The 20,833-nt window shown below is 40.7% G+C and overlaps 1 protein-coding gene across 1 annotated transcript in view; it reads left to right on the top strand.

Moving 5' to 3' along the window:
* Nucleotides 1–218: 218 nt before the first annotated feature.
* The window catches only part of OSTM1 (osteoclastogenesis associated transmembrane protein 1), a 36,148-nt gene continuing 15,533 nt past the window's right edge, over nucleotides 219–20,833 (top strand). Inside the window, exons 1-6 of the mRNA XM_068116596.2 lie at nucleotides 219–258; nucleotides 364–753; nucleotides 4,714–4,819; nucleotides 4,940–5,052; nucleotides 5,257–5,382; nucleotides 6,743–6,908. Coding sequence (XP_067972697.1) covers nucleotides 391–753; nucleotides 4,714–4,819; nucleotides 4,940–5,052; nucleotides 5,257–5,382; nucleotides 6,743–6,908 — 874 coding nt within the window. The 5' untranslated portion in view covers nucleotides 219–258; nucleotides 364–390. The remainder of the gene's footprint in view (nucleotides 259–363; nucleotides 754–4,713; nucleotides 4,820–4,939; nucleotides 5,053–5,256; nucleotides 5,383–6,742; nucleotides 6,909–20,833) is intronic.

Below are 20,833 nucleotides of genomic sequence, written 5' to 3'. Positions count from 1 at the left end.
ACACATCTATGGTATAGGGTGACATCCTGTGTGCTCGTTGTGGTGAATGACATTTCGCTAATTTCCTACTTGAATTTCAATCTTATAAAACTCAATTTAAAGGCTGTAATAAAAATAACGAAACGCGGGGCGTGGTGTAATAGGCGGAAGTGCTGAGCGAGGGGCGTGGCCTGACAGGCGGAAGTGCACAGCGAGGGGCGTGGCCTGACAGGCGGAAGTGCACAACGAGGGGCGTGGTCCAACAGGCGGAAGTGCACGGTGAGGGGCGTGTTTGTGGGATTTACAGGAAAGGCTGGTTATTCGTAATATATATACTTCCTGTGTGTACGTACGTATGATGTTCATGTTTTGTTGTTGAACCAGACACGTGACACGGCGGCCGACATCAACATGGACCGGTACCATTCCGTGTTCTATTCTCTGCTCTACTTTGGCCTCACTTGTGCACACATGTACTCGGAGAGCACCGTGAACGCGGTTCCACAGGTGCACCTGTCCCTGGACACAGAACCGCCACTGACGTATCGGCTGGAGCCGCTGGAGCACCTGGAGGTATACGCGAGCTCTATGGATGCGGCCGATGAAGTTCCGGACCATGACCCACAGCACTGCCACGAGCTGCTCAATCACTTCTCCCAAAGGAGCTCGCAGTTCGTCCATTGTGCTGCTCTTGCTGCGAGGCCTTTGCGTCTCTGCGAACGTTGCTACCTGCCCTACAGGGATTTCAGCACCGTGTACGGGATCATCGAGCAGGTGCTGCGTCACCTTTCCCGTGTCTGCTCCATGCCCATACACCTTCAACATATTTCATCCACTTTATCCTTGCAACTCGTCCTCATCATTCCCATCCTCGTTCTCAATTCTCATTCTCAATCTCATTCTCGTCCTCCTCATTCTCATCCTCATCATTCTCGTCCTCGTCCTTCTCATCCTCGTCCTCCTCATTCTCATCATTCTCGTCCTTCTCATTCTCATCATTCTCGTCCTTGTCATTCTCATTCTCCTCATTCTCATCCTCGTCAATTCTCATCCTCGTCAATTCTCATCCTCGTCATTCTCATCCTCGTCATTCTCATCCTCGTCATTCTCATCCTCGTCATTCTCATCCTCGTCATTCTCATCCTCGTCATTCTCATCCTCGTCATTCTCATCCTCGTCATTCTCATCCTCGTCATTCTCATCCTCGTCATTCTCATCCTCGTCATTCTCATCCTCGTCATTCTCATCCTCGTCATTCTCATCCTCGTCGTCCTCCTCATTCTCGTCCTCATCCTTCTCATCCTCATCATTCTCATCCTCATCATTCTCGTCCTCATCCTTCTCATCCTCCTCATTCTCATCCTCGTCAATTCTCATCCTCGTCATTCTCATCCTCGTCATTCTCATCCTCGTCATTCTCATCCTCGTCATTCTCATCCTCGTCATTGTCATTCTCGTCCTCATTCTCATCATTCTCGTCCTCGTCATCATTCTCATCATTCTCGTCGTCGTCCTCATTCTCATCCTCGTCCTCATTCTCATCATTCTCGTGCTCATCATTCTCGTCCTCGTCATTATCATCCTCGTCCTCCTCATTCTCATCCTCATTCTCATCATTCTCGTCCTCATTCTCATCATTCTCGTCCTCATCTCATCATTCTCATTCTCGTCCTCATTCTCATTCTCGTCATTCTCATTCTCATCATTCTCGTCCTTGTGCTCAATGCTCATCCTCATCCTCATGTTCATCCTCGTCCTCCTGGTCCTCCTGGTCTCACTTCGTCCTCCTGGTCTCACTTCGTCGTCCTGGTCTCACTTCGTCGTCCTGGTCTCACTTCGTCATCCTGGTCTCACTTCGTCCTCCTGGTCTCACTTCGTCCTCCTGTTCTCACTTCGTCCTCCTGTTCTCACTTCGTCCTCCTGGTCTCACTTCGTCCTCCTGGTCTCACTTCGTCCTCCTGGTCTCACTTCGTCCTCCTGGTCTCACTTCGTCCTCCTGGTCTCACTTCGTCCTCCTGGTCTCACTTCGTCCTCCTGGTCTCACTTCGTCCTCCTGGTCTCACTTCGTCCTCCTGGTCTCACTTCGTCCTCATGGTCTCACTTCGTCCTCCTGGTCTCACTCCGTCGTCTCTCACTCCCCCCAAGCCCTCTCCCTCCCACACTTCTCCCTGCTCTCAAATGTTGTGGTTGTGTGCTTCCCCTTCTCTCCCCATCTTGTCTTCCGCTCCCTCTTTTTGTATATTTTGTTTGTCTGGTTGATTTGTTTGTGAAATAAATGTTAGCTCTTTCACGAGCCTCGATTATCCAAAAAAAAAAAAAAAAAAAATCCGTTTCGTCCCCGTTTTCCTCCTCCTACCCCCTCGTCTCACTTTGTCCATTATGTCTGACTTGTGCATCTTTTCCATTGATTGTGAGTTGTCTAACATGGAACACTGCTCGCGATGTCCATCCACCTTTAGGACAATCGGTGAGGTTTCCAAAAACCCCTGTCTTGGTCTCTTTCCCACACTTCCTCTTCCTCTGCCACTTCCTCTTGAAATTACTCGTGATATTTCCCTCACCGAGTCTTCTTCTTTAAACCCCATTTCCCAATAGTGAATAGTACTTGTCCCTTCCTTGTCCCTCTCTTGTCCGTCCACTCACGACTGTCTGTAAATGTCGTTACTTTTGGCTACAAGCTGGATATTCATTCCTTACCGGCATCACGTTTTGATTAAACACCGAGTTTTATGAGATATTATCAACTTTGCTTATCTACATATTACAGACGCACAGGAATGTGGGGGTGCGGAGGCTCCAAGTGATATTGAGAAAGGCAGGACAAAACATTTGATAGAGAATGGTCGACCGCTGATCTCTGTTGCATTGGAGGTTCAACACTGAATCGCGTATCTATTTTGACTCCACCGGGAGTGTAATGGCAGCCATATTGCATCCCCCAATGTACACACCGAGTGTAATGGCAGCCATATTGCATCCCCCAATGTACACACCGAGTGTAATGGCAGCCATATTGCGTCCCCCAATGTACAAACCGAGAGTGTAATGGTAGCCATATTGAGTCCCCCAATGTACACACCGAGAGTGTAATGGTAGCCATATTGCGTCCGCCAATGTACACACCGAGAGTGTAATGGTAGCCATGTTGCGTCCCCCAATGTACACACCGAGTGTAATGGTAGCCATATTGCGTCCCCCAATGTACACACCGAGAGTGTAATGGTAGCCATATTACACACCGAGAGTGTGTGTAATATGCCTGTACACACCGAGTGCTCCAGTGTACACACCGAGAGTGCAATGGCAGCCATATTGCGTGTCCCAATGTACACTCCGAACGTGCGATCGCAAGTGGAAAGCTGTCGCTGATCTTTGATTTCATTGGTTTTACGAATGTTCTGATTTGATACCGATTTGATCCAAACCACAAAGGCAGCAGTGAGATGGGATGATGTGTGACAGACTTTATAAGTGACGAGGTATCTCATCAGGTTGAAAAGATGCTTCAGGACTTTCAGGAAACAATCAAGGACATGATAGAAACTGGGGAGAAAATAATTGGAAAAAGTTATGCTGATGCAGTGAGAAGTAAGACCGGCAGGTGATCGTCCAAGTGAACATGCTTCAAAGGTCGCCGTTAGAGACCAGGTACAGTCAGTTTCTAGTTCAAGACGCCGGAATGCGGCCGGATGTGGTCAGCGTCCGGACTATGGAGATCATCTGGATGGACTTGGAGTAACGGGTGTAGATCCTCATCGTCGATTGGGGTGTGTCAGTCGACAAGGTATTGAAGCTTGGTTCTGAAATATGATCCTGACATTTTAATGACGGAAGTTGCACCAAAAGCAGGTAGGTATGTTTCGATTGTTACCTGCATCAGTAGCGATCGACGGGTATGATGTGTTATCAAACTTGGACGCAGCACAGAATATAAGAGGAGTTACAATCTACACCAAAGCTGAACTCCACGCAGTGGATATGGAACTCCTTCGGACTACCAGGAATCTGCTTGAGGTAGATCGGAGCAAACTCATAGGCTGTTTATACCGGAGCCAGTCGTGCGGCATAAGGAATTCGGAGTTCCTCTGTGAGTTACTTCACGATGTAAGTTAAAAAGGTGACGCACATCCTCATGGTAGGAGATTTGAATGATCCAGAAATTGACTGGCAAAGTTGGCATACGATTACCCAACTACAACACTACAAATAACAATTTTTTAAAGTACTGCAAGATACATTTATACACTAACATGTAACAGTACCTACGAGGTATCAAAATGGGGTGCCTACAAGGTGCACCCCACCCTGCCTCCTGTACGCGATACCCTCCCCCGTACGCGATGCCCTCCCCCGTACGCGATGCCCTCCCCCGTACGCGATGCCCTCCCCCGTACGCGATGCCCTCCCCCGTACGCGATGCCCTCCCCCGTACGGGATGCCCTCCCCCGTACGCGCTGCCCTACCCCCGCCCCACCCACTGTAACAATATGTATTACCCCCCCCCCCTCCCTTCTTTGTCTTGTGTTCCCTTTGTTCCTTTTGTTCTGTTTGTCTTGATCATTTCTACCTTCTCGCTCTTCCACGAGCCTTGGCTTTGTCCAAAAAAGAACTTTATCAGAGTTTTGCCATTTAAAGGTCGCATCACATTGGAAGTAAAACACACAAGTTTGCTTTTGCCAAGATGACACTTGCTTGGATTTCATTTGATCAAAATCCATTTTTAACTCATTTCAGGATAACACGAGCTGTGGGATGTCAATCCTTCGATCCGATCAACTTCAGGTTGTGTTCCATATTGCTTCATTCCTGCGGGACCTCTGGTTTCGGTCTAAATGTGAAGGTACAGGACATGTCAAGGTGTGCATGTGCGTGTCTGTGCTCCCATTTTGAGGGCAGTCCCATACCTTTGAAAAATAACTTTGTGCTTGGCTGAGCCCAATGTCCTTTTGTGGTTGTGCAGCTTGTTTGGTAAATGAAACTCGAGGGAATGAGACGCATTCATTCCTCGCACCATGGACAATTTCGTTCCTGAACCAACTTAATCGAACAAGAATGTGCTTCAACTCCTCTGGGGTAATGTCTTCACTTGACTGCTCCCCCTCTCCCCCTTCCTTCCACTTGACCCTTTTTTTAACATTCCCACTGGTCACTACACCTATAACCCTTTTCTCACCTCACCTTCCATAGGTGGAATAGAGAATTTGTACTTTGCTCTGAGTTTAGAGAACATCAGCTAAGGTTAATGGATTTAGTGCTGTGCGCTTTCACCATCCCCAGCACGAGCAGTACGAAGGAAACTCCAGCAATGTGTGCACCAATTGCAGCCATGAGTACAGCAACCTGGGTGACCTGTACACTCTTTTGGATACAAATCACAGTCTCTGCATGGACCTGCGGGACGCGGTAAGTACCGCACTCGCTTTGCCTTGTCGCTGACGTCACGGGTTATAATTCGGGGTCACGGCTTCACTTGTACGCCTGGAATCTTCAAATCCGTCAATTTGTCCATTCTCCTCACATTCGATACGTGTTCAAATATTGTCTCATTTATTCCTGAAAATAACCCTAACCCAAACTACTGCCTCATTTCTGGCCTTGCTCCCTCTGCTCTTTCTGTGCTTTGTCGCCCCCTTCACCCCTTCAGGTTTTGGCAGGGCACATGCAGTCCACCATCAAAACCCCCTTTTGGTGAAACACCCAAAATCCAGGATCACTGCTCACCTCGACTCATTCGTTCGTTTGTTTTTGTTTTTTTGTTGTTTTTTCCCACACCTGCGGAACCAAGTTCCACCTCCACATCCACGACTATCGCGGACGCCTCCGCAATGGTTGCACCCGGCCCCCCGCCCCGATGCGAATCGGGGACCAAATCTTTCCCATTCGTCCTTGTCGCCCTGATTTGTCAGGACGGTGCAGTCACAGTTAGAGAGCCGATCGGTCCCTGTGGACCCTTTCTCTCTCCCTCTAACAATGTTGTGGCCCTGACTTGGTGAAGGTAGGGGTACACCATCCTGGATGTGGTGGGTCTCTGGGTCGCTCCTGGGAGATTGAACGGCTGTCGCCGTGCCACAAGCTTGGTCGAGAGAACTGTCCGGGTAGACAACCCACCCCACCCCTTTCGAATTTTCGATGATAAATTCTAAGCTATGAATATTCTGGGCCCTCGTGCCCAATTTTTTTGAATAAGGAACGTACCAGGCAGCTTACCAATGCTCAGAGGTTTTAAATCAATTTTGCTTTATTATAAAACACTCCAAGAGCGATGGTTAAAAAAAAAAACCCATGGCTTTCTTCATACATTTCGTCCCGGGAATTCTTCCGGATTATTTGTAGTTGATTAGTCTAACTTAGGAGATCACAACAATCATTTCGGAAGAACGACACAAATCAGAAATTCCACATCAGAAAGCTCCAGTATAACTACACAAAAACATGCCACACACAGACACACACAAAATTCATCAATTTATAGCAGAAGGAACAGCTGGGCAACTCGGTTCATCAGTTAGTCGATCTGGCCATGAGTCATCGCGAATCTGCTCAACTGTTGGACCAGGGAAGAACACAAGTAACTGCAGAAACTTCCAAGAATGCATGAAATGCCGTTTCTGAGGATCAATTTAAAAAAAAATCCTGGGAGAGGATTCGAACAGCTCACTAACGCTCACTAACCACCCTCAAGTTAGCCCTTTACCCATTAACTTGCAGCATGACTAATGAGTCATGGCTAAGTGAGAAACTTAAAGGTGCCAATTGTCCACAGATGAACATCACAAGAAGAGAGTGGAGCAAAACATTTGGATGTACGGTTCCCATGTATGACACAATGCCTGTCATATTCATCTCGCTCTTCCTCTGCTTCCTCCCAGCGATCTTCTACCTCAGTAGCTTCCTGCACAGCAAGCAAAAAACTCGCCGCCTCATCATGCGTGAGTTATGGGATGGGATGGGCTGCCGTAGGGGTTGGGGTGGAGTTCTCAACCATTGCACATTGCAATGAATCCATGCTTGGTAGGCCTATACTTATTCCCATGTGCAGCACTTGCCTTGCGATGTGACTCTGGGATAAAATCCCATACTATCGTTCATTGCCCGTGTAATTAGTGTGGAGGCTTCTGGAGGTCGTCATGGAGGTATAGGGCCTTCAGAAAGTATTCACACCCCCATGACCTTTTCACGTTTTGCAGCCTAATTTTAAAATGGATTAAATTGAGATATTTTGTCACTGATCTACACAAAATAACCCATAGTGTAAGTGGAATATTTTTTTTTATATGATTTAAAATTTTTTTTTTAAAATGGACAGAAATATCAAATTTACATAAGTATTCAACACCATGGACCAATACGTCATAGAAACACCTTTCGCCACGATTACATCTTCAATTCTTCTTGGGTATGTCCTTATCAGCTTTGCTCATCTGGATTTGGGGAGTTTCTCCCATTCTTCCTCACAGATTTGCTCAAGCTCTGTCAAGTTGGATGAGGAGCGTTGGTGAACAGCAATCTGCAAGTCTTTCCACAGATTCGCAATGGGATTCAAGTCTGGGCTTTGGCTGGGCCACTCAAGGACTTTCACGTTCTTGTTCTGAAGCCATTCCAGTGTTGCTTTGGCTGTATGCTTGGGGTCATTGTCCTGTTGGAACGTAAATCTTTGATGCAGTCTAAGATCTTTTGCATTCTGAAGCAGGTTCTCCCCAAGGATTTGCCTGTATTTGGCTCCATTCATTGTTCCCTCCATCCTTAAACGTATCCAAGTCCATGCCGCTGCAAAGCATCCCCATAGCATGATGCTGCCACCACCATGCTTCAAGGTAGGAATGGTGTTAGATGGGTGATCTGTGCTCGGTTTCTGCCAGACGTAGTGCTTTGCATTCAGGCCAAAGAGTTCCATTTCCTTCTCATCAGACCACAGAATTTTTTTCCTCGTGCTCTGTCTTTCACGTGTCTTTTTGTAAACTCCAGGCGTGCTGTCATGTGCCTTTTTCTCAGGGGTTGCTTCTGTCTGGCCACTCTCCCATAAAGTCTAAAGTTGTGAAGTTCTGCAGAGACTGTTGTCCTTCCAGCAGATTCACCCATCTCGGCCAAGAAACTCTAGTTCTGTTAGAGTGGTCGTTGGGTGATTGGTCACCTCCCTGACCAAGGTCCTTCTTGCCCGGTTGCTCAGTTTGGTCGGACGCCCAGTTCTAGGAAGAGTCTGGGTGGTTCCATATTCTTTCCATTTCCTCATGATGGAGCTCACTTTGTTGTTGGGAACTTTCAACACTCTATAAATTATTTTATACCCTTCCCCAGATGTAGGCCTCCTCACTATTCTATCTTGGAGTTCTACAGACATTTTCCTGTACTTCATGGTAGAGTTTCTGCTCTGATAGGCACTGTCAACTATGGGGCCTTGTATAGAAAGGTGTGTTTCTTTCAAAATCATATTCAATCAATTGAATTAGCCACAGGTGGACTCAAATCAAGTTGTAGAGACATCTCAAGAACTATCAAAGGAAATTGGATGCACGTGAGCTCAATTTGGAGTGTCATAGCAAAGGGGTTGAATACTTATTGAATAAAGACATTTCAGCTTTTCCTTTTTAATTATCTCGAAAAAATACAACAATCCACTCACATTATGAGGTATTATTGGTAGATGAGTGACTAAAATAAATCTCAATTTAACCCATTTTAAATTCAGCCTGCATCAACAAAATGTGAAAGTCAGTCAACTTTATTTATATTCTTGGTATATTCGGGCTGATATTAAACTTGATTTATAATCTTGGTATATTTGGGCTGATATTAAATTCGATTTATATTCTTGGTATATTAGGGCTGATATTAAACTTGATTTATAATCTTGGTATATTAGGGCTGATATTAAACTTTATTTATATTCTTGGTATATCCGGGCTGATATTAAACTTTATTTATAATCTTGGTATATCCGGGCTGATATTAAACTTGATTTATAATCTTGGTATATTAGGGCTGATATTAAACTTTATTTATATTCTTGGTATATCCGGGCTGATATTAAACTTTATTTATATTCTTGGTATATTTGGGCTGATATTAAACTTTATTTATATTCTTGGTATATTAGGGCTGATATTAAACTTTATTTATATTCTTGGTATATCCGGGCTGATATTAAACTTTATTTATATTCTTGGTATATTTGGGCTGATATTAAACTTTATTTATATTCTTGGTATATTAGGGCTGATGTTAAACTTGATTTATATTCTTGGTATATTAGGGCTGATATTAAACTTTATTTATATTCTTGGTATATCCGGGCTGATATTAAACTTTATTTATATTCTTGGTATATTTGGGCTGATATTAAACTTTATTTATATTATTGGTATATCCGGGCTGATATTAAACTTTATTTATATTCTTGGTATATCCAGGCTGATATTAAACTTTATTTATATTCTTGGTGTATTTGGGCTGATATTAAACTTTATTTATATTCTTCGTATATATTGGGCTGATATTAAACTTTATTTATATTCTTGGTATATCCAGGCTGATATTAAACTTTATTTATATTCTTGGTGTATTTGGGCTGATATTAAACTTTATTTATATTCTTGGTATATTAGGGCTGATATTAAACTTTATTTATATTCTTGGTATATTAGGGCTGATATTAAACTTTATTTATATTCTTGGTATATCCGGGCTGATATTAAACTTTATTTATATTCTTGGTATATTAGGGCTGATATTAAACTTTATTTATATTCTTGGTATATTTGGGCTGATATTAAACTTTATTTATATTCTTGGTATATTAGGGCTGATATTAAACTTTATTTATATTCTTGGTATATTAGGGCTGATATTAAACTTTATTTATAATCTTGGTATATTAGGGCTGATATTAAACTTTATTTATATTCTTGGTATATTAGGGCTGATATTAAACTTTATTTATATTCTTGGTATATTTGGGCTGATATTAAACTTTATTTATATTCTTGGTATATTAGGGCTGATATTAAACTTTATTTATATTCTTGGTATATCCGGGCTGATATTAAACTTTATTTATATTCTTGGTATATTAGGGCTGATATTAAACTTTATTTATATTCTTGGTATATTCGGGCTGATATTAAACTTTATTTATATTCTTGCTATATTAGGGCTGATATTAAACTTTATTTATATTCTTGGTATATTAGGGCTGATATTAAACTTTATTTATATTATTGGTATATCCGGGCTGATATTAAACTTTATTTATATTCTTGGTATATTAGGGCTGATATTAAACTTTATTTATATTCTTGGTATATCCAGGCTGATATTAAACTTTATTTATATTCTTGGTATATTTGGGCTGATATGAAACTTTATTTATATTCTTGGTATATTTGGGCTGATATTAAACTTTATTTATATTCTTGGTATATTCGGGCTGATATTAAACTTTATTTATATTCTTGGTATATTCAGGCTGATATTAAACTTTATTTATATTCTTGGTATATTTGGGCTATTAAACTTTATTTATAATCTTGGTATATTAGGGCTGATATTAAACTTTATTTATATTCTTGGTAAATCAGGGCTGATATTAAACTTTATTTATATTCTTGGTATATCCGGGCTGATATTAAACTTTATTTATAATCTTGGTATATTTGGGCTGATATTAAATTCGATTTATATTCTTGGTATATTAGGGCTGATATTAAATTCGATTTATATTCTTGGTATATTAGGGCTGATATTAAACTTGATTTATATTCTTGGTATATTAGGGCTGATATTAAACTTGATTTATAATCTTGGTATATTTGGGCTGATATTAAATTCGATTTATATTCTTGGTATATTAGGGCTGATATTAAACTTGATTTATATTCTTGGTATATTAGGGCTGATATTAAACTTGATTTATAATCTTGGTATATTTGGGCTGATATTAAATTCGATTTATATTCTTGGTATATTCGGGCTGATATTAAACTTGATTTATAATCTTGGTATATTTGGGCTGATATTAAATTCGATTTATATTCTTGGTATATTCGGGCTGATATTAAACTTGATTTATATTCTTGGTATATTAGGGCTGATATTAAACTTTATTTATATTCTTGGTATATTAGGGCTGATATTAAACTTGATTTATAATCTTGGTATATTTGGGCTGATATTAAACTTTATTTGTATTCTTGGTATATTTGGGCTGATATTAAACTTTATTTATATTCTTGGTATATTTGGGCTGATATTAAACTTTATTTATATTCTTGGTATATTAGGGCTGATATTAAACTTTATTTATAATCTTGGTATATTTGGGCTGATATTAAATTCGATTTATATTCTTGGTATATTCGGGCTGATATTAAACTTTATTTATAAATCTTGGTATATTCGGGCTGATATTAAACTTGATTTATATTCTTGGTGTATTTGGGCTGATATTAAACTTGATTTATAATCTTGGTATATTAGGGCTGATATTAAATTCGATTTATATTTTTTTTTTTTTTTTTTTTTTTTTTTTTTGTATACAATATCGAGGCTCGTGAAAGAGCGAACATTAATCACACAGAAAGACAAACCGACACATAAAACATATAACATAGGGAGCGGTAGACAAGATGGGGAGAGAGGGGGAAGGACACAAACACAACATTTGAGAGCAGGGACCGAGAGACATGGAGACATCGAGAGATCTGAGAGAGGGCGAGGGCTTTGGGGGGGGGGGGGGGGGGCGTGGGAAGGGGGCAGTGGGAGAGGTATAAAACATATGGACACTGCCAGGACTTCCAGGAAAGAAGTTGGAATTTCAAACAAGGTGGATCTGGGGTGAATTAGCGGGGGTAGAAAAGATCAAGGTTTTGGATGGGGGAAGATAAGAGATGGTGGTGAACAGCTGTTTTAAAGACCTGGAGGGAGGAGTGGGATTGAAGGGAGTGAGGGAGTTTGTTCCAGAGGCGGGAGAAAAGAGGAATGAAAGAGTGAAGGTGAGCGGAGAGCCGAGATTTCGGCAGTTTAACCATCAGAGGGTTGCTGGCAGATCTTGTGCGACCTGTAGGAATATTTGGGGGACAGAGCACAGAGAGAGCTGGGGGTGCAAGGCCGGAGAGGAGTCGGTAGAAGACAGAAAGACCACCTACCTGCCTGCGGTGAGTGAGTGAAAGGCCCTCAGAGATAGCTTCATCGCGGGAGATTCCAATAATTCTGAAAGCTTTGGTTTCAACAGCGTGAAGCCGAGCTAGGTGTGAGGCAGGAGCACCGGCCCATAGGGGAGAACAGTATTCCATTGAGCTGCGGATGAAAGCCTTGTATGTGGTGAGGAGCTCAGGTGTGCCGAGGAAGGACTTCGCACGGCGGAGGATGCCCAGTCGGCGACTGGCTTTGGAGGCCAGCTTGGAAATGTGGTTTTCCCAAGAAAGATCATGGCAGATAGTGAGACCCAAAATCTTGAGCGACAGAACTTCTTGGAGAGGATTGTTGAGAAAGTAGATGGGAGGGTTGTCCAGTCGATCTTTTCGGAGAGACATAGTAAGAGTGTGAGATTTGTCAGGATTGAAAGACATGTTCCACTTGTTTGACCAGTCTGTGATTTTGTCCAGGTCTTCAGAGAGTGAGGAGGCAGCAGACTGCCGATCTGAGGGAAGAGGAATGGAGCGGCAGAGAGTGGAGTCATCAGCAAAGAGATAGAGAGGATTTTCGAGAGAGTCAGAGAGATCATTGATGAAGACCAGAAAAAGCACGGGGCCCAGAACACTGCCTTGGGGAACTCCAGCCTGAACAGGAAGAGGAGATGAGAGAAACCCATTCAGGGCCACACGTTGACGACGACTAGAGAGGAAGTCCGCCAGCCATGCGTGGAGATTTCCATGGATACCAAAGGAGGAGAGTTTGGTGAGCAGAGCGGGGTGCCAGACCGTGTCGAAGGCACGTGATATGTCGAGGGAGACAGCTCTAATTTCCTGTTTGGCATTGAGGACCTCCATCCATTGTTGAGACAGCAGAAGCAGCATGTCCAGAGTAGAGTGACCTGGTCTGAAACCAAATTGATGATCAGAGATCAAGCCATTGGAGAAGAGGAAAGATTTCATATCAGAAGCAATGATGGATATATTCTTGGTATATTCGGGCTGATATTAAACTTGATTTATAATCTTGGTATATTTGGGCTGATATTAAATTCGATTTCTATTCTTGGTATATTTGGGCTGATATTAAACTTGATTTATATTCTTGGTGTATTTGGGCTGATATTAAACTTGATTTATAATCTTGGTATATTTGGGCTGATATTAAATTCGATTTATATTCTTGGTATATTCGGGCTGATATTAAACTCGATTTATAATCTTGGTATATTTCGGCTGATATTAAATTCGATTTATATTCTTGGTATATTCGGGCTGATATTAAACTTGATTTATATTCTTGGTGTATTTGGGCTGATATTAAACTTTATTTATAATCTTGGTATATTAGGGCTGATATTAAACTTGATTTATATTCTTGGTATATTAGGGCTGATATTAAACTTGATTTATAATCTTGGTGTATTTGGGCTGATATTAAACTTGATTTATATTCTTGGTATATTAGGGCTGATATTAAACTTGATTTATAATCTTGGTGTATTTGGGCTGATATTAAACTTGATTTATAATCTTGGTATATTTGGGCTGATATTAAACTTTATTTATAATCTTGGTATATTTGGGCTGATATTAAACTTGATTTATAATCTTGGTATATTTGGGCTGATATTAAATTCGATTTATATTCTTGGTATATTCGGGCTGATATTAAACTCGATTTATAATCTTGGTATATTTCGGCTGATATTAAATTCGATTTATATTCTTGGTATATTCGGGCTGATATTAAACTTGATTTATATTCTTGGTGTATTTGGGCTGATATTAAACTTTATTTATAATCTTGGTATATTAGGGCTGATATTAAACTTGATTTATATTCTTGGTATATTAGGGCTGATATTAAACTTGATTTATAATCTTGGTGTATTTGGGCTGATATTAAACTTGATTTATATTCTTGGTATATTAGGGCTGATATTAAACTTGATTTATAATCTTGGTGTATTTGGGCTGATATTAAACTTTATTTATATTCTTGGTATATTTGGGCTGATATTAAACTTTATTTATAATCTTGGTGTATTTGGGCTGATATTAAACTTTATTTATATTCTTGGTATATCCGGGCTGATATTAAACTTTATTTATATTCTTGGTATATTTGGGCTGATATTAAACTTGATTTCTATTCTTGGTATATTCGGGCTGATATTAAACTTTATTTATAATCTTGGTATATTAGGGCTGATATTAAACTTTATTTATATTCTTGGTATATTTGGGCTGATATTAAACTTGATTTATATTCTTGGTATATACAACACAACAACATGCATTTTAAGGCCATGTTCCCTGCTAGAGCGGGGGTTGGCCTTGCGGTCCCCATGACAATCTTCTCCATTTTGCCCTATTTTCTGCATCTCTCCTTGTTAACCCACTTGCCCGCATTTCTTCTTCCACCATCTTTAGCCAAGTCTTTCTCGGTCTTCCCCGTCCTCTACTTCCTTCTACATTAACTTCCATCACTCTTCTCAACCAGTCACTTTCATCCTTCCTCAATACATGACCAAACCATCTCAACCTGTTCCTCTTCACAGCATCAATCACAGGCAATATTCCCATCATCTTTCGCAATTCATCATTTGTCTTCCTCTCTCTCAACGATACTCCGCACATCCATCGAACCATTCGCATTTCCACCCTTTCCAGCCTTCGTTGCTGCTCTACGTTCATTACCCATGTCTCGCTCCCATAAATCATAACACTTCTCACACATGCAGCATACACCTTTCCCTTCAGCTTCAACGACACTCCCCTCATCATCAGCACGCCACTCAATTCCCGAAACTTCTTCCATGCACATCTCACTCGAGCAACCGTTGCCGAGTCTGATCCACCTTCTCCATTCAGCATGTCTCCGAGGTAGCAAAATGTTTTCACACCTTCCAGCTTCACGCTGTCTCCAAGATCCAACTCAACATTTCCTCCATCTGCAGCTCCCTCTGTGCACACCTTACATTTGAATGTAGCTGCCACACTGGTTAATGACCCTCTCAGACCACTACATTTTTGATGAACCCACTCAGCACACATTGTACATTGAATGGAGTTCACTCCGACACCCTTCCTGCACACAGCACACGGCCACTTCCCAGTTCTTTCCACCTCACCACATGCTTTACCACTTGCCATCACCTTTGTCTTTCCGATATTCACCTTCAGACCTTTTGTCTCCATACATTCCTTCCACTTGTTCATCTTTTCCTTCAGTCCATCCATACTTTCTGCAATCAACACCAGATCATCTGCATACAACAACTCCCACGGTAAACCCTCCTTTACGGTCTGAACCAGCACCTCCATCACAGCTACAAATAGTAGTGGACTTAGTACCGACCCCTGATGCACTCCCACCTTCACCTCAAACTCACCACTGTTCCCGTCCTTCGTCCTTACAGCTGTGCGTGCTCTTTTGTACATTGCCATCACTACTCTGATCAACCATTCCTCCACTCCTAACTTCCTCAATGCCCATGTCAATACTTTGCGTGGAACCCTATCGAATGCTTTCTCCAGATCAACAAACCCAAAAAACAACTTCTTCCTCTTATCCATGTACTTCTCCTGCAACTGCCTCACAATGAAAAGCGCATCTGTCGTTCCTCTTCCTGGCATAAATCCAAACTGCATTTCGTCGATCTTCACTTTCTTCCTTATCCTCCTCTCTAACACCCTTTCCAATACCTTCATTCCATGCTCCAATAACTTTATCGCTCGGTACGAGCCACACTCCAGAGGGTCACCTTTCCCCTTGTATAGAGGGACGAGGGTACTCAGTTCCCAATCCACTGGAATGCGGCCTTCTTTCACTACCAGATTACAGATCTCTGTCATTCTCTTCACACCCCAACTTCCTGCTGCCTTCAACATATCTCCCACAACTCCTGACGGCCCTCCCGCTTTTCCACTCTTCATTGCTTTTATCGCTTCCTCAACTTCCTTCTCAGTTTTCTTCTCTGCCGGTCCTAAAACTGGGTTACTCTCTATGTTGCCATCCCATTCATTCTCTGTATTCAACAGCATTTCCATATATCTTTTCCATCTTCCTTTAATTCCATCTGGGTCGACAACGATTTGTCCCACTTCATCCTTCAAGCAACTCACCCCCATCACATCACACCTCTCTTTCGCTATCTGCTTTGCAATCCTGAATACTGCTTTCTGACCCTCTTCCGAATCCAAGCGTTCTCCGAACATTTTCCTACATGCCTCCTGCGCCTTTGCTACCTCTTTCTTTGCAGCCTTCCTGGCTGCCTTATAACTTTCATGCTCTGCTGTTTCTGCTCCCGTACCCTTCGCCTTCTGCCACTCTTTGAACTTCTTCCTCTTCTCGTCAATCCTCTTTCCAACCTCAACATCCCACCACCATGTTTCCGAGTGCCTCGGTGGTCCTTTTGTCCATCCACATACCTCACCAATGGCTCCCAACAGACTAGCTTTCATTGACATCCAACCACTTTCAAGCTCAACCACATCATCCTCTACCCTACTCAGCCTCTCTTTTAATGCCTCCCTTACTGTCACCTCTTTCAACCTCCACACCTTCATTCTCAGTTGGTACTTCACCCGCCGAGCTCTCCTCGCACCTTTCACCCTTATGTCGCAGACAACCAAGTGGTGCTGTGAAACAGCCTCCTCCCCCGGGATCACCTTTGTGTCCCGGAGGTGCCCCCTATCTCGCCGACGCACCATCAGGTAGTCAACGGTTGTCGTCGACCCACCTGACGTGTATGTAACAAGCTTATTGTCCTCTTTGTGGAACTGAGTATTACAAATCAACAAATCAGCTCCATCAGCAAACTCCAAAATCCTTTCACCTTCTCCATTTCTCACACCATATCTGTAACCCCCATGAACTCCCTCAAAACCATCCATACTCCTTCCCACATGTCCATTCAGGTCTCCTCCCACCACAACAACTTCCGCATCTTTCACGTTTTCCATCAGCTTCTCTATCGCACACCAGAACTTGTCCTTCTCTTCATCGCTTCGACCAACCTGCGGAGCATATCCCGAGATGACGTTCACCAAGAGCTTTCCAATCATCATTTTCACCATCATCAACCTATCACTCACTCTAGTCACACTCACCACACTGTCTACAAACTCCTCAGAAAACAGGACACCAACACCATTCACGCCCTCCGGGCACCCTTGCCACACAAACTTGTATTTCTGTCCCTGCCTACCCTTCACCATTCTCACACCACTTCCCTTCCATCTCGTCTCTTGCACACAACATATGTCCACTCTTCTTCTGACCAATACTTCCACCACTTCTCCTGATCTCCCTGTCATTGTCCCCACATTCCATGTCCCAAACCTCAGAAACCGATCTCCACTTCGGGCTGCACCCTGCCCATATGTACTTGTGATTGTCATGGTTCTCTTTTTGAGGCAATGTTTTTATGGCCGGATGCCCTTCCTGACGCCAACCCTCTTAGTCGTCTCTTACGACACGCAGGGATACGGTGTACCTATTCTGACCAGGGTACACACTGGGAAACGTTTAAAACATGTAAATTCTGGGGGGCGGGGGGCGTCAGCATCACGGCTGCGGTTTAAACATATTCCAACAATATCCAAACAGAACGATGAAAAAACAATCCGGGAAAAGTCTCCAAGCGAGAACGTGGATTTGAGAAAGAAGGTGCAGAGGTGGAAGAAAACGAGATACAGGGGGCGGGGCACAAGCCGAGACGAGGAGGAGAGCGAACAAGCACTGACTCTGGACTGGACCGTGTGTCGCAAGGCGAACAAGCACGTGTCCGGGAGGAGAGAAAGAATCAATATAGAATTATTTGTCTAGGGAGGTGAGGTGAGGGGGAGAAAACAAAATAAAAGAAACAAGCAATACAGCGAAGGAAATAACCCAAACCGACAAAACACCGACGGGGGGAGGGAAGCCCCATGTCACCAGGCCGCGCACGAGGTACGACTCAGAAAACGATTAACTACACACAAGTTTGCACAAACCAACACCAACTAGAAACACACAATAACACGTACACAGCAAAATAACCAGTGGAAATTTGACAAAGACAAGAATGGGAAAACACTCAAACTTCGATGCCGTGGAGAGCTCGAAGCACGCCTCACTCGCCCGAGGAACCGGAAGTGTGGTTGTAAAGGCTCCGGCTTGTTTAAAGGGACGGTATATCCGGTATATTGGTATATCCGGGTATATTGGTATATCCGGGCTGATATTAAATTCGATTTATATTCTTGGGATATTTGGGCTGATATTAAACTTTATTTATATTCTTGGTATATTTGGGCTGATATTAAACTTTATTTATATTCTTGGTATATTTGGGCTGATATTAAACTTTATTTATATTCTTGGTATATTAGGGCTGATATTAAACTTTATTTATATTCTTGGTATATTAGGGCTGATATTAAACTTTATTTATAATCTTGGTATATTAGGGCTGATATTAAACTTTATTTATAATCTTGGTATATTTGGGCTGATATTAAACTTTATTTATATTCTTGGTATATTAGGGCTGATAGTAAACTTTATTTATAATCTTGGTATATTCGGGCTGATATGAAACTTGATTTATAATCTTGGTATATTCGGGCTGATATTAAACTTGATTTATTATCTTGGTATATTAGGGCTGATATTAAACTTGATTTATAATCTTGGTATATTCGGGCTGATATTAAACTTGATTTATATTCTTGGTATATTCGGGCTGATATTAAACTTGATTTATAATCTTGGTATATTAGGGCTGATATTAAACTTGATTTATATTCTTGGTGTATTTGGGCTGATATTAAACTTGATTTATAATCTTGGTATATTAGGGCTGATATTAAATTCGATTTATATTCTTGGTATATTCGGGCTGATATTAAACTTGATTTATATTATTGGTGTATTTGGGCTGATATTAAATTCGATTTATATTCTTGGTATATTTGGGCTGATATTAAACTTGATTTATATTCTTGGTATATTCGGGCTGATATTAAACTTTATTTATATTCTTGGTATATTAGGGCTGATATTAAACTTTATTTATATTCTTGGAAAATTTGGGCTGATATGAAACTTTATTTATATTCTTGGTGTATTAGGGCTGATATTAAACTTTATTTATATTCTTGGTATATTTGGGCTGATATTAAACTTTATTTATATTCTTGGTGTATTTGGGCTGATATTAAACTTTATTTATATTCTTGGTATATTTGGGCTGATATTAAACTTTATTTATATTCTTGGTATATTCGGGCTGATATTAAACTTTATTTATATTCTTGGTATATTAGGGCTGATATTAAACTTGATTTATATTCTTGGTGTATTTGGGCTGATATTAAATTCGATTTATATTCTTGGTATATTCGGGCTGATATTAAACTTTATTTATAATCTTGGTATATCCGGGCTGATATTAAACTTCATTTATATTCTTGGTATATTAGGGCTGATATTAAACTTGATTTATAGGTATATTAGGGCTGATATTAAACTTGATTTATATTCTTGGTATATTTGGGCTGATATTAAACTTTATTTATATTCTTGGTGTATTAGGGCTGATATTAAACTTGATTTATATTCTTGGTATATCCGGGCTGATATTAAATTCGATTTATATTCTTGGTATATTCGGGCTGATATTAAACTTTATTTATATTCTTGGTATATTTGGGCTGATATTAAACTTGATTTATATTCTTGGTATATTTGGGCTGATATTAAACTTTATTTATATTCTTGGTATATTAGGGCTGATATTAAACTTGATTTATATTCTTGGTATATTAGGGCTGATATTAAACTTGATTTATATTCTTGGTATATTTGGGCTGATATTAAACTTTATTTATAATCTTGGTATATCTGGGCTGATATTAAATTCGATTTATATTCTTGGTGTATTTGGGCTGATATTAAACTTTATTTATATTCTTGGTATATCCGGGCTGATATTAAACTTGATTTATATTCTTGGTATATTTGGGCTGATATTAAACTTTATTTATATTCTTGGTATATTCGGGCTGATATTAAACTTTATTTATATTCTTGGTGTATTTGGGCTGATATTAAATTCGATTTATATTCTTGGTATATTCGGGCTGATATTAAACTTTATTTATAATCTTGGTATATCTGGGCTGATATTAAACTTCATTTATATTCTTGGTATATTAGGGCTGATATTAAACTTTATTTATATTCTTGGTATATTAGGGCTGATATTAAACTTGATTTATATTCTTGGTATATTTGGGCTGATATTAAACTTTATTTATAATCTTGGTATATCTGGGCTGATATTAAATTCGATTTATATTCTTGGTGTATTTGGGCTGATATTAAACTTTATTTATATTCTTGGTATATCCGGGCTGATATTAAACTTGATTTATATTCTTGGTATATTTGGGCTGATATTAAACTTTATTTATATTCTTGGTGTATTTGGGCTGATATTAAATTCGATTTATATTCTTGGTATATTCGGGCTGATATTAAACTTTATTTATAATCTTGGTATATTCGGGCTGATATTAAATTCGATTTATATTCTTGGTGTATTTGGGCTGATATTAAACTTTATTTATATTCTTGGTATATCCGGGCTGATATTAAACTTTATTTATATTCTTGGTATATTCGGGCTGATATTAAACTTTATTTATATTCTTGGTGTATTTGGGCTGATATTAAA

The sequence above is a fragment of the Myxine glutinosa genome, chromosome 5 (assembly GCF_964187855.1).
Source record: "Myxine glutinosa chromosome 5, kmMyxGlut1.1, whole genome shotgun sequence".
In the NCBI taxonomy this organism is placed as follows: Eukaryota; Metazoa; Chordata; class Myxini; order Myxiniformes; family Myxinidae; genus Myxine; species Myxine glutinosa.
Note: the sequence above shows the minus strand (reverse complement) of the source record. Positions and strands in the feature narration are given on the sequence as shown.